General features: G+C 31.9%; 2 protein-coding genes across 4 annotated transcripts in view; both read left to right on the top strand.

The window, feature by feature from the left end:
- LOC137644633 (S-antigen protein-like) overlaps nt 1-16,563 on the top strand; it is an 18,126-nt gene extending 1,563 nt beyond the window's left edge. Inside the window, exon 3 of the mRNA XM_068377585.1 lies at nt 16,513-16,563. Within this exon, the coding sequence (XP_068233686.1) occupies nt 16,513-16,563 (51 nt within the window). The remainder of the gene's footprint in view (nt 1-16,512) is intronic.
- dachs (unconventional myosin-IXb-like dachs) overlaps nt 1-25,000 on the top strand; it is a 487,051-nt gene that overhangs the window by 82,511 nt on the left and 379,540 nt on the right. The gene's annotated exons all lie outside the window — the stretch shown is intronic.

Here is a 25,000-nt window from a genome sequence, read left to right as displayed (position 1 = left end):
ATTTATTAAAGCTTCTTAATGGACATAGACTCACTAAATATAAAACAATTAGTTAACCAAATCAGGAAAAATATAAGATTTTAATATTTCTTTGAAACATGTCAACATTACAAAGACTAACATTATAGCTTCCCCATCACATTTTTTTTTTACATCGTATTATAAATACCGAGAATTTAAAAATTTCCTTGCTTATCTAAGCTGAACATATAACTTAGCAATGTTACCTCACATTTTATCTATTTATTTTGGACAAAATGACTTTCTCAATATATCGATCTTTCCTCGTTGGTTTTGTGGATCCTCTCACCTTGTCATTTATTTCCTGTAGTTCAGAGTATTCGTTTATAGATTTAGCTTTACTGATTTAGCTGCTATTGCCATTTTTATTAATTTCTAAGATGAGGACCAAGTTGGGAGACATACTATGGAGATGGAGGTTCAGGGAAGAAGAAGAAGAGGGAGACCAAGAAGAGATGGAGGGACTGTGTGAGAGGAGACTTATAGGAGAAGGGGATTGATGAGGCAGAAGCGCAGATAGAAAAAGATGGAAACGGCTCATCCGCAACGGCGACCCCATATAAAAATGGGAACCAGCTGGGAAGAAGACTCGTAGATTTTCTGTCTTTGGGAACCCCTCTGTATTTCATCCTAAAATTATCTTCTTTTATATTTCATTTTTTTGGTTAAAAAAATAAGTAGATATTACTTTGTTTCAAGGGAAATAATTATCAGTTAGAGAACCTGTCTTACTATAGTAATCATTATAAATGAGGAAAGACTGAGGTTATTATAATGATGTAATCCAGTATGCGACATTAAAAAAAACATCAGTCTTTGCTGAATATTCCGTGTCTGGTATCAACCTTTATTTTTATTATTATTATTATTATTATTATATTATTATTATTAAATGCTAAGCTACAACCCTAGTTGGAAAAACCAGGATGCTAGAAGCCCAGGAGTCCCAACAGGGGAAAATAGCCCAGTGAGGAAAGGAGATAAAGAAAAATAAACTATTTTAAGTATAGTACACAACATTAAAATAAATATTTCTATAAAAACTTTAACAAATAAGAGGAAGAGAAACTAGATGGAAGTGTGCCCGACTGTACCCTCAAGCAAGAGAACTCTAACCAAAGACAGTGGGAAGGCCATGGTACAGAGGTTATGGCACTACCCAAGACTAGAGAACAATGGTTTGATTTTGGAGTGTTCTTTCTCCTAGAAGAGCTGCTTACCATAGCTGAAGAGTCTCTTCTACCCTTACCAAGAGGAAGTAGCCACTGAACAATTACAGTGCAAGTAGTTAACCCCTTGGATGAAGAAGATTTGTTTGGCAATCTCAGTGTTGTCAGGTGTATGAGGACAGAGGAGAATCTGTAAGAGTAGGCCAGACTATTCGGTGTCTGTGTAGGCAAAGGGAAAGAATCGTAACTAGAGAGAAGGGTCCTATGTAGTACTGTTTGGCTAGTCAAAGGGACCCCATAACTCTCTAGCGGTAGTATCTCTGGGAGCATTGTCCGGTAACCAGTCGCATGTAGTAGAAGGCACATGTCAATCATACCTTTGCATTCTACGTATATTAATCGCTGTGTTGTGCTTAAGGCAAAATATTAAGGAGAATTAACACGTAAACAGCTGTATGCCTTAAAATAAAGAAGAGTTTGGAAAGAAGTAAAATGGGGGGAAATTTCCAAGTCGGGATCCCACTCTATTTTTTATTGGTTCCTTTCGCCTAAGGGACCGCTGCGTCCTTGGTGTGTTTCTTTAGCAGACACTGACGCGGTAGGACTCCACGAGGGACCCCAAGAAGGCCGAGGCCAAAGGAATAACCTTTCGCTGTTTCCAGTCTCCTTTGACCACCGTGGGCTGGGACCACTCTCTGCCCCTTGGGCGGCAGTGCTGGGCATCACAAATCAACGTGTCTGTTTCTTACCACGTAAAGTGTGTCTCGTCGGGAAGCTTTATCGCCAGGGAAAGGGGAGACCTTGCAAAGGCTTAGAAAAGGGTTTTATTTTGTTGACGAGAAATTACATTAAATGCCCATCGGAGGTCATTCTAGAAATAGACATGAAAACTATATTATTATTATTATTATTATTATTATTACCAGCTAAGCTACAACCTTAGTTGGAAAAGCAAGATGCTATAAGCCCAGGGGCTCCAACAGACTCACAATTATATTCAATAGTTCATTTATCTACCCATTTAAGAATCGGTTTGATCTCCTCTCTGGTAATATTAGTAGAGGAGTAGGCTGTAGAATTATGCGAGGGAACCTTAGTAATAATACAGCGAAAAAATTTGAAAAAAAAAAAAAGAAAAAACCTTAAGGGAGGAAAAGTCGTGCCAGGGAGGCGGGGCCAAGACGAGTAAGCGAATGCTGTGCATCTTGTGGTTACAGGGAAGCTGGAATAGGTAACAGTAAAAGACTTATCAGATACGGATATCGCATGTTTAAGACGTGTACCCAGGTTCTTGGGGGGTTGGAGGGGGGAAGGGGGGCGGGTGATTGGGGAAGGGGGGGGGGTGTGCATGGTCAGGATTTTATAAGAGACAGGGCATGCGCATTAAAGACGCCTTCTATGTTGGAAGCTAATTGTTTTGATAGAAAGCTTTGATCGTCGTAGGGTACGAATGGTCTGCTGGCGAGTTTTTGTTGTTCGTGGGTGGATGCGTCAGATAAATTAATAGATTGCTTTTGGAATGGCTAAGCTTATAATCAAGTTTCATCTTCTTCCTTCTATCCAGGACATTTTTATAGTTTTTAGTGTGATTTTGGTATTCAATTACTTATTTTTCCTTTTGAGCATCTTAGTTAATGGTTCAAAATTTATGATTTTTTTTTTTTGGATAAGGGAAGAATTATAGAACTGATTGAGGTTATCAAAATTGTTATTCTAATCAAATTTAAAGCAAGACTAATGTAATACCATTTATTCCGTATTGAACTTAAGTAGAAAAAAAAGAGTCCAGACTTGCATCAGGTTAAGAATCTCCAGAAGCACAAAACTTCTCTCGACATTTTGGCATAAATTCAAAGTGAATTACAGTTTTTATAGGCATTACTGATTGCAGGCAAATATGTGGCCATTTTACATGTTGTATTTGAAATATTATTTAAGTTTTCTAAGTAAGCAGTTATGTTTTCTATTTATGCAAAAAGTTTGTATATTTTATGCAAATAATGGGATTAATTCATTAACAAGGAAACTGCTCATCTATGAAGCTGTTTGGGGTTTGGTGGTGGGGGAGCGAACGGCATATGAACTCAGTTGGTTATAAACCATTTATCAGTAAAGGAGAGCTTAATAAAGTTAAGCATGCTGCTATTTAGAGGTTCAAAATAACGCGCTGGGCAAAACTGGTAGTCACTGGATGGTTAATCTTACTACAATTTTGATTTAGCTATACATGCACAAACATATGAGAGGGAGAGAGAGAGAGAGTGTGTGTGTGTGTGTTACTAGGCTTTTGGATGTCTCAGACCTTTTAGTCCATCCGTGGAGAGACTATTTGCTCATTGGTAGAGCGGTTTAGTTGAAGCATTTAGAGAATTGGTATGATCTTGTCTAACTTATTCTTGAACTTCTTTACCGTGTTACTGTTTACTACATCCGTTGGAAGTCTATTCCAATATGTATGTATATATAGTATATTTATACATTATATATATATATATATATATATATGAGTGAGAGAGAGAGAGAGAGAGAGAGAGAGAGAGAGAGAGAATTTAGAAAACATTCTTTCCATTCATTGTCAAGTTACACAATTTTCCCCTTCATTTTCCAAAAAGGTTCTGTCAATTGATATCTGTCGAGTGACAGATAAAGTTAACTTTATTATGTTTTCCTTATTATTTTTTCCTCTAGTATCCTTTTAGGATTTAAGAATATATCCTGAAAGCATAATACTTTTTACTACGCCATTATTATTTTTCTTTAAGATAAGTGGTTCACCATGGTGCATGTTTCTTTTAAGAATTTTTTCCCGTCATCTTTTATGGGAGCCAATTATACCTTGTTAGTTCTCACTCAGTAATAATCAGCATCATTTTGTAAAGTAAATTTATTATGTTCTAATGTAGATGATTGAGTTTTTGATAGCGCTGACTGAAAACCTAGTACACATACTCCTACAATCCTGTTTTGCCTGTGGATTTCAATGATGAAATTCTCGTTTACATATATTTATCAAACTGTATATATATATATATATATATATGTGTGTGTGTGTGTGTTGTGTGTATTTATTTATATATATATATATATAATAAAAATAGAGAGAGAGAGAGAGAGAGAGAGAGAGAGAGAGAGAGAGAGAGAGAGATGTATATGTGTGTGTAGTGTACATACGTAGGTTTTTTGTATATGTATTTGAAGAGGAGCAAGTTGGGAATAATTTTGAGAAAGACTTTCCATGTGACCAACACCTGACAGGAGAAAGAGGTTTAAATTTCATTATATATATATATATATATATATATGTATATATATATATATATATATATATGTATATATATATATATATATATGATTCTGACTTGTGATTATTTGGTAATATGTTGCTAGCCACATACCATCCCAACCATTGCTACGAAATACTACCATGATCTGCCTACTATGTACGTAATTCATTACTCCTGACTTTGTACTTTATGTAAATACCCCAATATCAGTAACTGAAACGGCTATAATTCAGGTATTTAAGAAAAATTAAAGAGAGTATTTTGAGAATAGCACAAAAATTAAATGGACTTTTGCGTCAATAGGCGTAATAGGAGATGATGATACATCACATAATTCAAAACATTATTTCTCTGCTTTCAACCATCTCCTTTGTTAACAGTACAAAAGATCGGTCTTCCTTGGTAGTCTCTTATCTATGATGTGAATCGAGTATATGAGCATTTAGGGCTATAAATATTTCTTACACAAAGATTCAATCTTTTCTTTATATAAGGACTTTTACTTTTTAAGTAATGGGTAAAAGACCAAAAAAAAAGAATAAGAATTATATGTAAAAAGAGGGTAGCTATAATGAGAGGGATTTTGTCATATACTATATATATATATATATATATATGTATATATATTATATATATATATATATGAGTCTTTTCTATAGTTTATCTATGACATATCTGTTTTTGACGTTGTTAGTAGTTTATATACGACATATTTGTTTTGACGTTTTTACTGTTTTAGAATAATTTATTGTTAACTTGTTCTCATAATATATTTATCTCCTCATTTCCTTTCCTCACTGGGCTATTTTTCCCTATTGGAGCCCTTGGGCTTATAGCATCTTGCTTTTCCAACTAGGGTAGTAGCTTGGCTAGTAATAATATAATATATATATATATATATATGAGAGAGAGAGAGAGAGAGAGAGAGAGAGAGAGAGAGCGGAAGCACCACCAGCGGACCTGGGGGGAGGTGTGTCTCTTCGGCAGGTGGCTGCCCCATTGGACGCCTTGGGGTCATAAAAGGAGGCGACCCTTGAGCCCTCAAACTCACCACTCACCCCACCCAATCCCACCCACCATTTATGACCCACAACCAACTCCCCTCCCCTCACCCCCCCCCTCTCACCCCTCCTTCTCTCCCCCCCCCCCCATTACGAGCGACATGAACTCCCCGCGAATCTCTCACATGTGCGCTTGCACGCACGCACATACAGGTGATTGGGATTTCGGCACCTTCAACGCCTCGGGACTAGCCTACGACTATGGTTACCTGCTGAGGTTGAAGATAAGTTTGAGATAGATTGAAATTTTTAGTTTGTAACTGGGGTTTCTGTATAGAAATGTCGCCTAAATTATTATTTTTATTGTTATTATTATTATTATTATTATTATTATTATTGTTATTATTGTTATTTTTATTATTTTAATTATTAGTATTATTATTTTATTAATGTTATTTTAATTATTTTAATTATTAGTACTATTATTATTATTATTATTATTATTATTATTATTGTTGTTATTTTTATTATTTTAATTATTAGTGCTATTATTATTTTTATTATTATTATTATTATTATTATTATTATTATTATTATTTAAATTTATGCCGTGTCAAGCTCCCCAACATAATCTTTTTGAGTAATTTTTCTTAATGTCTTTCGTAAGAGGCATACCTTACGAATATACATTACACTTCACGTTCTTTATCATATTATTTTATGTGACATGTCGCATGAGTCTTTTATCAAAATTTCAAATACCATATGTTATCTAAATTTATATTTGCGCTATTTCAAAAGCTCTAATTTACGGAAGAAATATTTTATGAATTAAAGTACTAAATTGTCCTTTTCTTCAGTGCGATGACCTTTGACGTTGTGACGTCAGGTTGTTAAAACCCTAACAGCCCCTTCTCAGTGGGCCAGGCAACCCTATGTGAAGTAGAGTAATGATAGCGAAGAAAGGCAATAAAGAATAAGAAAAAAAAAATGAAATATCATGTTTGCCTGTCCCAAGTTAAAGATCCTTCCCCCTTCGGCTCCTGTGATAACGACCCTACCGGAAATTGCCCGAGCCGAAGGGTAGAGGGGGGTAGGGTGTGTAATTAGGACCTGCGTCGGTTTAAAAAAAAAAAGAAGGATGGAAAAAAATTCAAAACTTGAATCTTTTTATAGTTTATATAAGACATATCTGTTTTTGACGTTGTTAATAGCTTATATAGGACATATCTATTTTGACGCTGTTACTGTTTTTAGAATGATATATTGTTAATTTATTCTCATCATTTATTTATTTCCTTATTTCCTTTCCTCACTGGGCTATTTTTCCTTGTTGGCGCCCTTGGGCATATAGCATCTTGCTTTTCCAACTAAGGTTTGCTGTTACTGTTTTTAGAATGATATATTGTTAATTTATTCTCATCATTTATTTATTTCCTTATTTCCTTTCCTCACTGGGCTATTTTCACTGTTGGAGCCTTGGGCTTATAGCATCTTGCTTTTCCAACTAGGTTTGCTGTTACTGTTTTTAGAATGATATATTGTTAATTTATTCTCATCATTTATTTATTTCCTTATTTCCTTTCCTCACTGGCCTATTTTTCTCTATTGGAGCCCTTGGGCATATAGCATCTTGCTTTTCCAACTAGGGTTTGCTGTTACTGGTTTTAGAATGATATATTGTTAATTTATTCTCATCATTTATTTATTTCCTTATTTCCTCTCCTCACTGGGCTATTTTCCTGTTGGATCCCTTGGGCTTATAGCATCTTGCTTTTCCAGCTAGGGTTGTAGCTTGGCTAGTAATAATAATAATAATAATGACGTATTTTAAAAAGGGATGTGGCTTTCTGATGAAGATGTTTATAAATTCTCGTGTTTAGATAATGAGGCATCAGTAAATGATATATTGTTAATTTTATTCTCATCATTTATTTATTTCCTTTTTTCCTTTCCTCACCGGGCTATTTTTCCTGTTGGAGCCCTTGGGCTTGTAGCATCTTGCTTCTCCAACTAGGGTTGTAGCTTGGCTAGTAATAATAATAAATGATAATGACGTTTTTTTAAAAAAGGATGTGGCTCTCTGATGAAGATGCTTATAAATTCTTGTGGTTTAGATAATGAGGCATCAGTAAATGATATATTGTTAATTTATTCTCATCATTTATTTATTTCCTTATTTCCTTTCCTCACTGGGCTATTTTTCCCTGTTGGAGCCCTTGGGCTTATAGCATCTTGCTTTTCCAACCAAGATTTTAGCTTGGCTAGTAATAACAATAATAATAATAATAATAATAATAATAATAATAATAATAATGACGTATTTTAAAAAGGGATGTGGCTCTCTGATGAAGATGCTTATAAATTCTTGTGTTTAGATAATGAGCCATCAGTAAATGATATATTGTTAATTTATTCTCATCATTTATTTATTTCCTTATTTCCTTTCCTCACTGGGCTATTTTTCCCTGTTGGAGCCCTTGGGCTTATAGCATCTTGCTTTTCCAACCAAGATTTTAGCTTGGCTAGTAATAACAATAATAATAATAATAATAATAATAATAATAATAATAATAATGACGTTTTTAAAAAGGGATGTGGCTCTCTGATGAAGATGCTTATAAATTCTTGTGTTTAGATAATGAGGCATCAGTAAATGATATATTGTTAATTTATTCTCATCATTTATTTATTTCCTTATTTCCTTTCCTCACTGGGCTATTTTTCCCTGTTGGAGCCCTTGGGCTTATAGCATCTTGCTTTTCCAACCAAGATTTTAGCTTGGCTAGTAATAACAATAATAATAATAATAATAATAATAATAATAATAATAATGACGTTTTTAAAAAGGGATGTGGCTCTCTGATGAAGATGCTTATAAATTCTTGTGTTTAGATAATGAGGCATCAGTAAATGATATATTGTTAATTTATTCTCATCATTTATTTATTTCCTTATTTCCTTTCCTCACTGGGCTATTTTTCCCTGTTGGAGCCCTTGGGCTTATAGCATCTTGCTTTTCCAACCAAGATTTTAGCTTGGCTAGTAATAACAATAATAATAATAATAATAATAATAATAATAATAATAATAATGACGTTTTTAAAAAGGGATGTGGCTCTCTGATGAAGATGCTTATAAATTCTTGTGTTTAGATAATGAGGCATCAGTAAATGATATATTGTTAATTTATTCTCATCATTTATTTATTTCCTTATTTCCTTTCCTCACTGGGCTATTTTTCCCTGTTGGAGCCCTTGGGCTTATAGCATCTTGCTTTTCCAACCAAGATTTTAGCTTGGCTAGTAATAACAATAATAATAATAATAATAATAATAATAATAATAATAATGACGTTTTTAAAAAGGGATGTGGCTCTCTGATGAAGATGCTTATAAATTCTTGTGTTTAGATAATGAGGCATCAGTAAATGATATATTGTTAATTTATTCTCATCATTTATTTATTTCCTTATTTCCTTTCCTCACTGGGCTATTTTTCCCTGTTGGAGCCCTTGGGCTTATAGCATCTTGCTTTTCCAACCAAGATTTTAGCTTGGCTAGTAATAACAATAATAATAATAATAATAATAATAATAATAATAATAATGACGTTTTTAAAAAGGGATGTGGCTCTCTGATGAAGATGCTTATAAATTCTCGTATTTAGATAACGAAGCATCAGTATTCTTCTCGTCTATCAGACCCGTTAATCTTTTCGCGCGCATGGAAGGGTTTTCATAATAACTTTCGCTTGACGGGAGAAGAAAGATGAGGCGAAGAAAGATGAGGCAAAGAAAGATGAATTATTGACACGTTCTTCAAATATTTATTTCGGGTGTATGGGCCAAGGTAACCTTTCTTTCATTCATTTTTGTTTTATATTATTCATTCATGAAGTTAGTTACATTCGTTAAACACACACAAACATCTTTTCTATATAATGGAGAGCAAGTCTCTGGCTATATATATATATATATATATATATAAATTTGTAGATAAATAAATATATATATATATATATATATATATATAAAAATTTATATATATATATATATATAAATTTGTATATATATATATATATAAATATATATATATATATATATATATATATATAATTTCATATATATAAATTCATATATATATATATATAAATTTATATATATATATATATACATATATATATATATATATATATATATTTCCTTCCGGTCACGCATAGTGGCATTACCAGACGTATAACCACTAGATTTCTCCCCATCCACTCAATAGGGGAGAGGGAGTAGTCGTACCCTGGTCAGAAAGTACCCCGTAAGGAAAGGGGGAGAGGTGGTTCAATTTGTAGGCTATGTGAGGGTGTGTGTGCATATCAATCTGAATATTTAGCTGTCATTTTGACGGGTCGTGTGCATTAAATTACATACATATATATATATATATATATATAATATATATATGTGTATATATATATATATATATAGAGAGAGAGAGAGAGAGAGAGAGAGAGAAGGGGTCGTGTGCATTAAATTATATTTTATATATATATATATATATATATATATATGTATATACATATATATGTGTATATATATATATATATATATGTGTATATATATATGTGTATATATATATATATATATATGTATATATATATATATATAGAGAGAGAGAGAGAGAGAGAGAGAGAGAGAGAGATTCTTCCTTGAAAACATTATACATTTAGCTATATGGCTGATTTCTAATGATAGAATGTCTTAGTGCAACATCTTTGGCCATGTGAATATTTTTCCTAGACGGACCTGTGTAGCTATTTTTTATGCTATATACCTTATTTAGATGTAATTTTATAGCGTCGTATGTAGAATTTGTGAAGGAGCTGAAATTAAACGTCAAAATTAGTAGCTGAGGTTAACCAAAAACAAACTTTTCATTACTTTTCCGTTAAGAACCATTCTCGAAAAATAAGGCATTAGCGATATAAACCTATTTTACACCATACTTTAGCAGTGATATGTAGATTACATCATACATATAATGAAAAATTACTTTAGCAGTGATATGTAGATTACGTCATACATATAATGAAAATATACTTTAGCAGTGATATGTAGATTACATCGTACATATAATGAAAAATTACTTTAGCAGTGACATGTAGATTACGTCATACATATGATGAAAAATTACTTTAGCAGTGACATGTAGATTACGTCATACATATGATGAAAAATTACTTTAGCAGTGACATGTAGATTGCATCATACATATAATGAAAAATTACTTTAGCAATGACATGTAGATTACATCATACATATAATGAAAAATTACTTTAGCAGTGATATGTAGATTACATCATACATATAATGAAAAATTACTTTAGCAATGATATGTAGATTACATCATACATATAATGAAAAATTACTTTAGCAGTGATATGTAGATTACATCATACATATAATGAAAAATTACTTTAGCATTGATATATAGATTACATCATACAGTTAATGAAAAATTACTTAAGCAATGATATGTAGATTACATCATACATATAATGAAAAATTACTTTAGCAGTGATATGGAGATTACATCATGCATACAGTGAAAAATTACTTTAGCAGTGATATGTGGATTACATCATACATATAATGAAAAATTATTTTAGCAGTGATATGGAGATTACATCATGCATATAATGAAAAATTACTTTAGCAGTGATATGTAGATTACATCATACATATAGTGAAAAATAACTTTAGCAATGATATGTAGATTACATCATACATATAAGGAAAAATTACTTAAGCAATGATATGTAGATTACATCATACATATAATGAAAAATTACTTTAGCAGTGATATGTAGATTAGTGCTATTTTAACTAGTTATTACAAAGTACTGTCTATTAAAGTATTTTTAGGGTAAAGGTACACTTATGTACAGAATGTATAAATAATTAATTATATTCGCCAATGCAGTAATTGTTTACATTAAAGCAAGGGGGTAAAATAAGGATAGTTTTGCCATTACCAAGATATTTCTTTTATATTTAACAACATTTATCAAAATGGATGTTTTTGGAAGTAGTAATTTTAGCAAACAGTTTTACAGAAAAGGGTCTGATGAACGAAACACCCGGAAGTTAACTTGGCTTGCGACTTGAGTGAGAATGAATAAGATGAACAGGTGTATTTTTAGTGATACTTAAAGAAAAAAACAGTTCCTATTTCTCTGCAATTTTGAAAAGAAAACTTTCGATATTGTCTGAGGCTGTAACATTTGATTTACTTTTTGCACATATCTGCAATTTTAGCCTCTTAAAGGTTTAAAGGTCACTCATGAATGGCAGAGGCAAGGGACAGTGACATTGCCCTAGCAAGCAGGACAATGCCCTAGAGACTGGCCATATATTATATGATCAGCGCCCAATCCTCCTCTCCACCCAAGCTAGGACCAGGAAGGGCCAGGGTCTATGATTGTTTTTATACAAAAACTATATCATATAGGAAAATATTGAACCTATTCTATTAGAGTAGTATTCTTACCAATTGCTGTTTGTTTTTGTGGCAATTTAGATTAAATTATGTAGATCCCCCCCCCCAAAAAAAAATATACAAACGGAGGACATCCGAGTTCCGCATGTCGAAAGAGAAAACAAAAGAGGAAGTGAACGATAACTATCTACTACGTTCCATTTCCCTTCCTATTAGCAGAACATTGATGAGATCGTCGAATGTTGCCAAGAGAGCCCATCTTGCATGTTTTTTTTTTTTTTTTTTTTTTTTTTTTTTTTTTTTTTTTTTTTTTTCTCTCCAGGAATCATTTGAGGCTCATTTGAAGTCTTGGGCATGGGTAGGGGTACGGGTAATTAAGGGTTATGACCTGCCTCTAGTTCTAGACCTAATGGCACAATTATAGAGAGATCGTGAGGGGGCCATAATGCTAAGTCGAGTCCATGATAGGCGTTTGTTTAACACGGAGTGCTAGCCAGAGGGCTTCCTTAAGTATAGAACTTTTGATTTTTTTTTTATCGGTGTTTTCCTTTCACTTTGTATCCCTCGATTAACCTTGCCTGTACTCCCTTTCTGAGTGGGGATGCCTTAACGTGGTGAAAGGGTTTGCGTATTACCATGATCAGCAAAACTGATAAGATAGGACCACATATACTAGGTTGGTTTGCTGTGAGCGGTGAGACGAAAATCTCCCAACATCGCCAATCCGTAGTGGCCGCCGTGATGATGAAAACTGGCCAAAATCCTAGACATGAGTTATTATTATTATTATTATTATTATTATTATTATTATTATTATTATTACTTGCTAGGCTACAACCCTAGTTGGAAAAGCAGAATGCTCTAATCCCAGGGGCCTCTTTGTCCTTCAGTGGACGAGAAATAGCTGCATTTCTTGTTGTATTTCACTATACTCTTTCATATCATGTGATCTATAAGGAAACTCGGCTCCCATCAATGAAGAGTTTTGTTTATGAAATGTAAGAAAGTGATTTTGTGCGAAGTTTTATATCTGTATATTTGCTTTTACGGAATTAACGTGACAAAAACGTTGAAATTTCTCGTCATTATCTTTATTTATTTATTTATTTATTTATTTTTTTTTTTTTTTGCAGTTAGACTGGGGTTAGAGTCATGCTCAAACTCGATAGTTTCTTATAGTATCTGCAACCTCACCGCCTTTGTGAGCCAAGGGTTTGGGTGGGGCTGGGGGGGGGGGTTGTTCGGTGCTTGGAGTAGCCTATAGTTTTACCTGCTGAGTCATCAGCAACCATTGCCTAGTCCTCCCTGGTTGTAGCTTGGATGGAGAGGGGCTTGGGCGCTGATCATATGTATGTGGAGTCAGTCTCCAGGGCATTGTCCTGGTAGCTAAACCGATGTCACTCGCGAGTAAAATCTGCAATTAATTGAACGGTCATTGTTTGCATAGGTAAGAGATATCATCTTCAGGTTGATAAGAAATTAGAGCAAAATTTTTACTAATGGGAAGTCAGTGACAGATGCATTTGTTTGATGAATCAAGAAAAGTTACATGGAAAGGAGTAGTTAAGATTTGAAATTATTTTAAAATATAGTGAGTTATAATGAAAAAAATGTAGATTTATTGCGAACATTTTTATTTTATTTTAATATTGAATTATTTTATTAAATGGAACTATGTAAAAGAGGATGTTCTGCGTATATTTTTTAATTGAAAGAGAGAACCACTATTTAATATTTGTAAAACTTAGCAAATATATTACTGCATCATTAGGATATAATTTGACCAAAATTATGATGACTTAGTATGGACTCTCTCTCTCTCTCTCTCTCTCTCTCTCTCTCTCTCTCTCTCTCCCCTTGCTTGTGGCTGTGTATGCAACTTAAGAGGAAGTATCTATCACGATAGCTAAAGAGAGTGAAGGTGATGGGGTCAGGAACACATCCAAAAGGGGTCTTCGGCATAGTAGCAAATTTATCTCAGACACTCACACTTTCCAACCGAGATAAATGGTCTTCCCCTGTTTGATAGAAGCTGCTTCCTCCCCAGATGAATGGGAATATCTCAGGCCATTTAACGGGACTTGCTGCTTGGATCAGCGCAGTCGTGCTGGAAAGAGGGAGAACGTTTTTTATTACTTTCCTGTTTTTTTTTTTTTTTTTTTTTTTTTTTTTTTTTTTTTACATTGGGTGGCAAAGTAAAGTTTGAATGGAGTAATGTATGTGGAAGAGGTTTCAAAAGATATGGAAATGAGTTTTTGTATGAAGAAAAAATAAAGTAATGATTTGGGTGCAGTAAGTTTACAGTTTTTCAGAGGAAAGCTGGCGGTTTTTTTGTATAATTATTATGAGTAGGTATAAATCTAAGAGGTTGTTGAAAAAGCAATACAAACGAACGCTGGTTTTTTTTTTTTTTTTTTTTTTTTTTTTTTTTTTTTTTCTCGTCAGTCAGTCCATTGTTATTTACTGAAGCGCGTTTTATGGTGTGGGGGTACGAACTGTATTTTCAGAGACCTTCCGTTGCTGTATTTCAAAAGTTTTCGCGAATTGGAGTGCTGAGGTGAATTTCTGCTTCTCAAGTCTTTATGTTTTAGTTATTCGCTTTTAATCAAGTCTTTACGGTTTGGTAATCACTTTAAAGATGCTTTGTAATCGGCTTCCAAACGGAAAATACTCTGAGGATGCATTTCCTGTCATATGAATTGAGTTTGTAACAGAACATGATTACCCTTTGATTTTAGAATGACTTGGAAAATTAGAAAAATGTTTTTCAGTTAATTGTTATAAGCTAACCTTTGTATTATTATTATTATTATTGTTATTATTATTATTATTATTTATTATTATTATTATTATTATTGTTGTTTTTATTATTTTTATTTTTTTTATTATTATTGGAGATTTAGAAAAGTGTTTCTTCAGTTAATTGTTATAAGCTAATCTTTGTGTTATTATTATTATTATTATTATTATTATTATTATTATTATTATTATTATTATTACTATTATTATTATTGTTGTTATTATTATTGTTATTATTATTATTATTATTATTATTTTTGTTATTTTTATTATTATTGGAGATTTAGAAAAGTGTTTCTTCAGTTAATTGTTATAAGCTAACCTTTGTATTATTTTTATTATTATTATTATTATTTTTTATTATTATTATTATTATTATTATTATTATTATTTTTATTATCATTATAAATCACTCATAATAGCATGAATTTAACAATAGGGGAATGATTCCACGTTAAAATTTCTGTAAAAAGTATTGAAGATTGAAATACAAAGAGAGCTTTCTCCTTTTCAATCAGATTGAAGAGAATTTAGCCTGTTCTCGAAAACTCTTTGTATCTTGATCTTTAATACATTTTTACAGAAATATTGATATGAATTTGTTCCCCTATTATTATTATTATTATTATTATTATTATTATTATTATTATTATTATTATTATTATTATTATTATTATTATTTATTTATTAGTTATTAATTATTGATTGTTGATTATTAATTATTAATGGTGTACGCGATCCGTCATAAAATTACTACTAAATATTTAGATAGGTATTCACAAACACAGATTCAACCCTTCCCACCCCTTCCCCTTTGCTCTCGGGTACCCTCTCTCACCAGAGTATGACAACTCCCTCTCCCCTTCCCCGAGGGACGGGGAGAGACAGACTAGTTATACGTCTGGTAATGCCTTTTATATGTGTAGGAAGAGATGATTTATATGTATAGCCAGACACTTGCTCTTTATTATTTTGGGGGAGATTATTATTATTATTATTATTATTATTATTATTATTATTATTATTATTATTATTATTTCTTCTAAGTTTCACAGGATCCTTGGTCCTTTCAATAGTATCCTTTTAAGGTGTTAGATGGTATTGACAATTACTAATTAGGCATCCTCAAAGGTTATGGTCTTTGGCACGCCATATATTAAATACCCTCTGATATCTCAAGGTCCCACCAAGAGCAGTGCAAGTCTCTTTGGTTCAGGAAGTCTTGTGTAACTGCACAAGGGAATATTTTGTGAGGAATTGCGGTTAGCAAATGCCACCCTGTTATGACAGTATGACTTTTGCATTAAAAATGGAAGTTTTTTCTCCTTCAACTTTAACTTAGTATTTTTTTTATGCTCTTTGGGGATTTTACTAATAGCTAGTCGCTCTAGTTAAAGACCCAATTATGACAAAGTGGCCTTTATAACGAAAAATTATTGATTTTTTTTTCTTTCTTTTTTACATTCAACTACAACTAAGTATTTTTTATGCTTTGTATTTTTTATGTTTTTTTGAGGATTTTACTGAGAGCTAATTGTTCTAATAAAAGACCCAAATTTGACAATGCGGCTTTTGTATAGAAAAGAAATTGAAGAATTTTGTTTTGCATTCAACTGCAACTTATTATTTTTATGCTTGAGGATTTTATTTATAGGTAGTTGCTCTAATTGAAGTCAAAATATTGATCTCAATTTCGGTGGTAGCTATATCTAATATATTAGTTTTTTACTGATTTTATATGGTGTAGATAACTATTTCATCATCATCATCATCATCATCATCATCATCATCATCATAATAATAATAATAATAATAATCGTAATAATGACAACAATAAATACAAGTTAGCAGAGTTTGATCAAACACTTTTAAGCAGGGATTATAATAGCCATATATTAATAATTGCCTTGGCTTTCTTTTCAGTATTTATTTGAATTAGTTTGAAATAGTGCTGTTTTACACTTAGGGTATTTGCAGGCCTATATTAAATTCAACGAAGAGTTTACTATAACCTCGTGCAATAAATCGTTAATTATTATTATTATTATTATTATTATTATTATTATTATTATTATTATTACTATATAGTAGTAGTAGTAGTAGTAGTAGTAGTAGTAGTAGTAGTAGTAGTAGTAGTAGAAATGTTTGTAGTAGTAGTAATAGCAGCAGCGTTTGTAGTAGTAGCAGTAGCAGCAGCAACAGCAGCAGCAGTAGGAGAAGCATTGTTCTTAATGTATACTTTTTATATTCTATTGTGATTATTCACCTTAGCTTTTACTCTTTATTTTATTGCCACCTGGTTTTCTTTATGGTGCTCTCTCTCTCTCTCTCTCTCTCTCTCTCTCTCTCTCTCTCTCATCTTAATCATGCTGCACCAAAAAATAGGACGATATATTCCCAGCATCGTCCTCAATATTCGATCTCTGTATCAAGTATGTTATATCATCAACCTATCGTTCGAAGTAATTTAAATACAAGTCATTTCAGTGTGGGAACCATATGGTTTATGTTTCATATCATGAGATATTGGGGATCATTGAGTTTACGGAACAATATTAGCTCTTTGGATGGGAACAAGAAACAGGCTTTGGAGGGGGGATGGTGTTGGAGCGAGGAACCTCCTTGGAGCAGGCGGGGCTTCAACTCCGGAGTCAAAGTTCTATGTGTGTGTAATTTCTAACGAAGGCGTGGGAACTACGACAGTCAGCTAGCAGGGTTGGTAAAGGATACAGAGAGAGAGAGAGAGAGAGAGAGAGAGAGAGAGAGGGGTGGGATGGACGTGAGAAGGTAAGGTCGGGGAGGTCATGAGGTCAAAGGGAATGTGTAGGAATGGGAAAGGGGTAGTTGCGTTAACACATCCTTTTTCATCTTCGCCTCCCATTCACAACATACAGTGTAGCGAATATGAGAGACGAGTGAAGGTTCAAATTAAGTCTTTCATCTTGGCGTGAAATATGCCTAAATAAAGACTTTTGTTTGGGTTTAAGCTAGACTTCATCGAGCCTTGTATTTCGGTGTGAAAATTGATTAGTTGAAACATCCCTTTTACGGGAGTGTGAAATATTGGGTTTATTAATTATTTAATCTTGAGTTTCTTTGTTCCCATTAACATGGAAATCTTACTGTAACTAACTAATCACATTTTACTTTCTGCCAATGACTTTTTTAATATTAAAATCATTGTCATGGAAATCTTACTGTAAGTAACAAATCACATTTTGCTATTTGCCAATGACTTTTTATATTAAAATCATTGTCATGGAAATCTTAATGTAACTAACTAATCACATTTTGCTATCTGCCAATGACTTTTTTTTATATTAAAATCATTATCATGGAAATCATACTATAACTAACTAATTACATTTTGCCTTCTTCCAATGGCTTTTTCATATTAAAATCATTGTCATGGAAATCTTAATGTAACTAACTAATCACATTTTGCTATCTGCCAATGACTTTTTTTTATATTAAAATCATTGTCATGGAAATCATACTATAACTAACTAATTACATTTTGCTTTCTTCCAATGGCTTTTTCATATTAAAATCATTGTCATGGAAATCTTAATGTAACTAACTAATCACATTTTGCTATCTGCCAATGACTTTTTTATATTAAAATCATTGTCATGGAAATCATACTATAACTAACTAATTACATTTTACTTTCTTCCAATGGCTTTTTCATATTAAAATCAAAATCATTGTCATGGAAATCTTAATGTAACTAACTAATCACATTTTACCACCTGCTAATGAGTTTTTTTTTATATAAAAATCACAGTCATGGAAATCCTAATGTAATTAACTAATCACATTTTGCTAACTGCCAATGACCTTTCTGTATTAAAATCATTGTCATGGAAATCCTAATGTAATTAACTAATCACATTTTGCTATCTGCCAATGACTTTTTTATATTAAAATCATTGTCATGGAAATCCTAATGTTACTAACTAATCACATTTTGCTACCTGCCAATGACTTTTTTCATGTTAGAAGCATTGTCATGGATATTTGACTGTAACTAACTAATCACATTTTGCTATCTGGCAATGACTTTTTAATATTAAAATCATTGTCATGGAAATCTTAATGTAACTAACTAATCACACTTTGCTATCTGCCAATGACTTTTTTTATATTGAAATCATTGTCATGAAAATCCTAATGTAATTAACTAATCACATTTTGCTATCTGCCAATGATTTTTTATATAAAAATCACAGTCATGGAAATCCTAATGTAATTAACTAATCACATTTTGCTATCTGCCAATGGCTTTTTTATATTAAAATCATTGTCATGGAAATCCTAATGTTACTAACTAATCACATTTTGCTACCTGCCAATGACTTTTTTCATGTTAGAAGCATTGTCATGGATATCTGACTGTAACTAACTAATCACATTTTGCTATCTGGCAATGACTTTTTAATATTAAAATCGTTGTCAGGAAAATCTTAATGTAACTAACTTCACATTTTGCTATCTGCCAATGACTTTTATATTCAAATCATGGTCATGGAAATCCTACTGTAACTAACTAATTACATTTTACTATTTGCCAATGATTTTTTTTTATATTAAACTGGTTGTCATGGAAATCTTACTGTAACTAACTAATTACATTTTGTTATTTGCCAATGACGTTTTTATATTAATATCATTCTCATGGAAATAATGTAACTAACTAATCTAATTTTGCTATCTGCGAATGACTCTTATATTAAAATCATTGTCATGGAAATCTTACTGTAACTAACTAATTACATTTTGCTATCTGCCAATGACTTTTTTTTTCATGTTGGAAGCATTGTCATGAAATTCTTAATGTAACTAACTATAGGCAATTTCTTTTAATGAGGTGCATTTGCACCGACTCGCAGCGGTGCCCTTTTAGCTCGGAAAAGTTTCCTGATCGCTGATTGGTTAGAATTATCTTGTCCAACCAATCAGTGATCAGGAAACTTTTCCGAGCTAAAAGGGCACCGTTGCGAGTCGGTGCAAATTTGCCTCGCTAAAAAATTTATTATAATAACTTTTTCCTATCTGCCAATGATTTTTTGTTTATATATATATATATATATATGTATATATATATGTATATATATATATATATATATATATGTATATATATATATATATATATATATAGAAGGGGAGAGATTATCTGCCAATGAAAGCTGTTTTCGTAAAGTTCATGAGATTTAATCCTTGATAACAGCCATAATGTTATAATTGCTATGTATTATCCGGAACCTAATCGTTAATTTAATGTTATCAATCAGCGCCCTCCTGATAAGGGCTAATTTACATGGTTAAAGGTCCCCTTATCCAGAGGCTATAGAACCACGTTCAGCAAGGAAGTTCTTGATGTCTAAATACTCTTATTAAGCCTTTCTGGAACTGGAATAAAGAATAGTTCAATAGCAAATGGGAATATAATTATGTGGCTATTACAGAGTGTAATAGATTCGCCACTGATACAGGGAAAGTTGTTAAAATAAACTTCTATAGTAAGGAGAGAATTACAGAGCCCGGGAATAAAAGAGAAAACTATATATATATATATATATATATATACCTGTATATATATGTGTATATATATATACATATATATATATATATATATATATATATATATATATATATAATATATATATATATATATATATATATATGTATATATATATATATATATATATAAAGACATATAAAGGACTATACTATTCTGGATAGATATCATATCTGCTGAGACGAATTTAATATAGTGACCTTGTTGGCCAACAACATAAATTTCACTGGAAAAATTACACCTAAATAAGGGGCGCAAGATTCCTTATAAACTATGAATATGGTAGATAAACAGTTTAGGTTATAAACTGTGAATATGGTAGATAAACAGTTTAGGTTATAAACTATGAATATGGTAGATAAACAGTTTAGGTTCTAAACTATGAATATGGCAGAGAAACAGTTTAAGTTATAAACTATGAATATGGCAGAGAAACAGTTTTGCTTATAAACTATGAATATGGTAGATAAACAGTTTAGGTTATAAACTATGAATATGGCAGATAAACAGTTTAGGTTCTAAACTATGAATATGGCAGATAAACAGTTTAGGTTCTAAACTATGAATATGGTAGATAAACAGTTTAGGTTATAAATTATGAATATGGTAGATAAACAGTCTAGGTTATAAACTATGAATATGGTAGATAAACAGTTCAGGTTATAAACTATGAATATGGTAGATAAACAGTCTAGGTTATAAACTATGAATATGGTAGATAAACAGTTTAGGTTATAAACTATGAATATGATAGATAAACAGTTTAGGTTATAAATTATGAATATGGTAGATAAACAGTTTAGGTTATAAACTATGAAACTGGTAAATAAACAGAGTTTAGGTTATAAACTATGAATATGGTAGATAAACAGTTTAGGTTATAAACCATGAATATGGTTGATAAACAGTTTAGGTTATAAACCATGAATATGGTAGATAAACAGTTTAGGTTATAAACCATGAATATGGTAGATAAACAGAGTTTAGGTTATAAACTATGAATATGGTAGATAAACAGTTTAGGTTCTGGATGTGGAATCAATCGCTTGATGCTAAATCGGAACCAATCTTAGTACCCGAAGTCGATGACCATAGTTTTGGCTCAGTTGTAAAGAAATCAATCAATTATTCTATAGGTTCTATTAATTGATAAATGAAAAACTTTATCCTTTATTTTATTGGACTTCAATCTCTCCCTTCAAAAATGCTGTCATCGATAGAAGTTTTCACTGTAAAAAACTCTTTGGTAAGAGATTATCTTAATGTTAATGATCACTGCATTAAATACTATAGTCAATTTTTTTTAGCTAGGCAGATTTGCACCGACTCGCCTCGGTGCCCTTTAAGCTCGGAAAAGTTTCCTGATCGCTGATTGGTTAGAATTATCTTGTCCAACCAATCAGCGATCAGGAAACTTTTCCGAGCTAAAAATCGGTGCAAATCTGCCTCGCTAAAAGAAATTGACTATAGGTTGGTTTACTGTGAGCGATCAGACGAAAATCTCCCACCATCATCAATCCGCACTAGCCAGCATGGTGATGAAAACTGGCCAAAGTCCAGACATGACGTTAGGCCTTTGTCCTGCAGTGGATTAGAAACGGTAGCATTTGTTGTTGATGTTGTTGTTGTTGCTGTTTATGTGTCCACATATTCTCCCACTCACATTTGATGTATAAGAAACGAGGTCAAAGGTTTCGACCACAGAGAGATTCCACGTGATTTCCGCATCTGTTTCCCATTCAGTTTTCCTCTTTTTTTATTTTTTTTTGAAAAATTTCTTCAGCCATCATATTGAGAAAACGCCAAAGGAATCAAATTAATGGTAAGTTTATTTCTTTTTAAGTAAGAAATTGTTCTCGGTAATGTATGGCACTGGCATTAGGTTGCTTATATAAAGGAGCGTGATTGCAACCGCCTCTATGAGAACATACAATAGAAGGTAGGGAAGCACTTTCTGATGTTACGCCTGTAAAGGGAATATTACGTATAGGAATTATATATATATATATATATATATATATATATACATATATATATATATATATATATATTTATATATCTATGTATATATTTATATATATATTTATATATATATATATATATATATATATTTATATATTTATATATATATATATATATATATATAGTGTGTGTGTGTGTGTGTGTGTGTGTCAAGGAAGAGCTATCTGTCAATTGTCAATTTATCATAAAATTAAATATAAGTAGAACAGACGATAATGAGATGAACTTTCTCATTGAGGCATTTCTTCTTGAATATTCTAATTATCCATTAGTGGTTTCAGAAGAGATCGGAGAAATTGCGGAGTAATCTCTAGTTGTTTCCTCCTCAATGACTAGAGCAACATCAATGAATTTAGAGAAAATCATCTGAGGTTAAAGGTCAAGTTACTGAGGTTGTTATGACTTAACTACTTATAAGTTAGTTAGGCGTACACAGACGTACTCACACACGTCTTTAATTGCATATTTTCTGTATATAACAGAACTCGCATAAGAAAATTTCTTAAGGTAATTTTTAGAAGCATCTTTCATCACCTGGGCCCTGATCATTGTATATTATTATTATTATTATTATTATTATTATTATTATTATTATTATTATTATTATTATTATTATTATTATTATTAAGCCACAACCCTAGTTGGAAAAGCACAATGCCACAAGCCCAGGGGCTCCAACAGGGAAAACAGCCCAATGAGGAAAGGAAACAATGAAAAATTAAATTTTTAAGAACAGTAACAACATTAAAATAAATATCTCCTTTATAAACTATACACACTTTAACAAAACAATAGGAAAAGAAAAAAAGATAGAATAGTGTGCCCGAGTGTACCCTCAAGCAAGAGGGTCTTTAGGACATTATCTTGTCCCCTACCTCTGCCATTCATGAGTGACATTTAATCCTTTAAAATCTGAGAAAATTAAAGGTGAGGGAGAATTCTTTTCTCACTTAGAAAAGAAAGAGACATTTCAGTATTGGGAAATTTGGAAACTGTTGATCTGCCCAGGTAAAATATTGACATAATTAGACTTTTTTCTTTCTTAAGATTTTTTCCTGCCTCAAACTTTTCTTCTTTCTTCCTTTCTTTCTTTCTTTTTTTTTCTTTTTTTTTTTGTCCTCCCCTACAAAGATGTCTTGTTCAAGTTCCTGATCATTTTCATTGAACTTTTAAATGCCGATTTGTTTAATGATATTTGACTTGTGATATTTTTTTTTTTTTAATCTGAAGATGATGCATTTTCGTAAGGAAATTATTCTCAAACGCAAACAGTCGACCGAAAATATCACGTTATATTAAGGCATTCATGTTAATCAGTACTTCGCTAATCTTCTTTGGCTAAAACGTGACCAGAATTGATGACGAGTTTGACGAGAAAGTTCCTTGACAGGTGTCGAGCCCTTTAAGGTCAGGGTCAAAGTCTTTATAGTGCCATCAACGTCTATTCCGGCCTTCTCCCGTTAATAGACATCTCTCTTGGAATCCCTTTTCGTACTCCTCTTTTGTTGTTAGTTTGATTCTTTGTATATTCCATTTTTTAGTTTGATCTTTTCTTTGATCATGAAATGTATTATTTTTCTTTTGGATACTTGTAGTTGTAATCTCTTTTTTTATTAATACTTACACATATTTATTTTCTCGCTTTTCTTTTTTTACTAGTGTACACAACCCGTCAAAAATGACTGCTAAATGTTTAGATAGATATGCATACAGTCATATGCACACTGACTTCCCCCCCCCCCCACCACCACCACCACAAGGGAGTAGGAGAGACCGAGTTGTCATATGTTTTGCAATGCCACTCAGTATGACGGGAGATATATATATATATATATATATATGTGTGTGTATATATATATATACATATATTTATATATATATATATATATATATATATACATACATACATATAGCCAGGCATTTTCTCTATATTATATAGGAGAGATTACCACCTTTTACGTCAAGGTTGTTTGGGCTCTATTATCTACACATTGCATTTTTTTAGTCATATTTTTATTTTAAATAAATTTCCTAGACTTTTGTGATGGGTCTAGGTGGCAGAATTAGCCAATTTACTTTTTCCCATTTTTAATTTAAAAATATTAGATTATGATAAAAGCTCTTGTCAGTTTTTTCTGTCCATAAGGAAGTAACATTATTTTTTATTATTTGATGAATATCTACAATTGTTTTCTGTTTATTGTTATTATTATTACTAGCCAAGCTACAACCCCAGTTGGAAAAGCAAGATGCTATAAGCTCAAGGGCTCCAATAGGGAAAAATAGCCCAGTGAGGAAAGGAAATAAGCTCACGAACCATAGTTAATGTTTTACCCGTTTACTGTTATAGCTCTCCCAAAATCATTAGCAAATTTTGATTAACTGAAGTGATGTAAGACTTTGGGGCATGGCCCTTCCTTCCATGACGTGTCATTCAAAAAGCAAGAGGTGAGAGATTGCATCATGTGGAGTCGTGTTTTCATTTCGTGAAATTTGACAATGCGTCATGAGATATAATGACGACTTTGTCTGAATAGGCTAAAATTCGGTGTTTTGAATCTTCATTGAAAATTAATGTGGGGATATTATTATTATTATTATTATTATTATTATTATTATTATTATTATTATT

Source organism: Palaemon carinicauda, chromosome 7, assembly GCF_036898095.1.
Source record: "Palaemon carinicauda isolate YSFRI2023 chromosome 7, ASM3689809v2, whole genome shotgun sequence".
Classification (NCBI taxonomy): Eukaryota; Metazoa; Arthropoda; class Malacostraca; order Decapoda; family Palaemonidae; genus Palaemon; species Palaemon carinicauda.
This window is presented reverse-complemented; position numbering and strand designations above follow the sequence as displayed.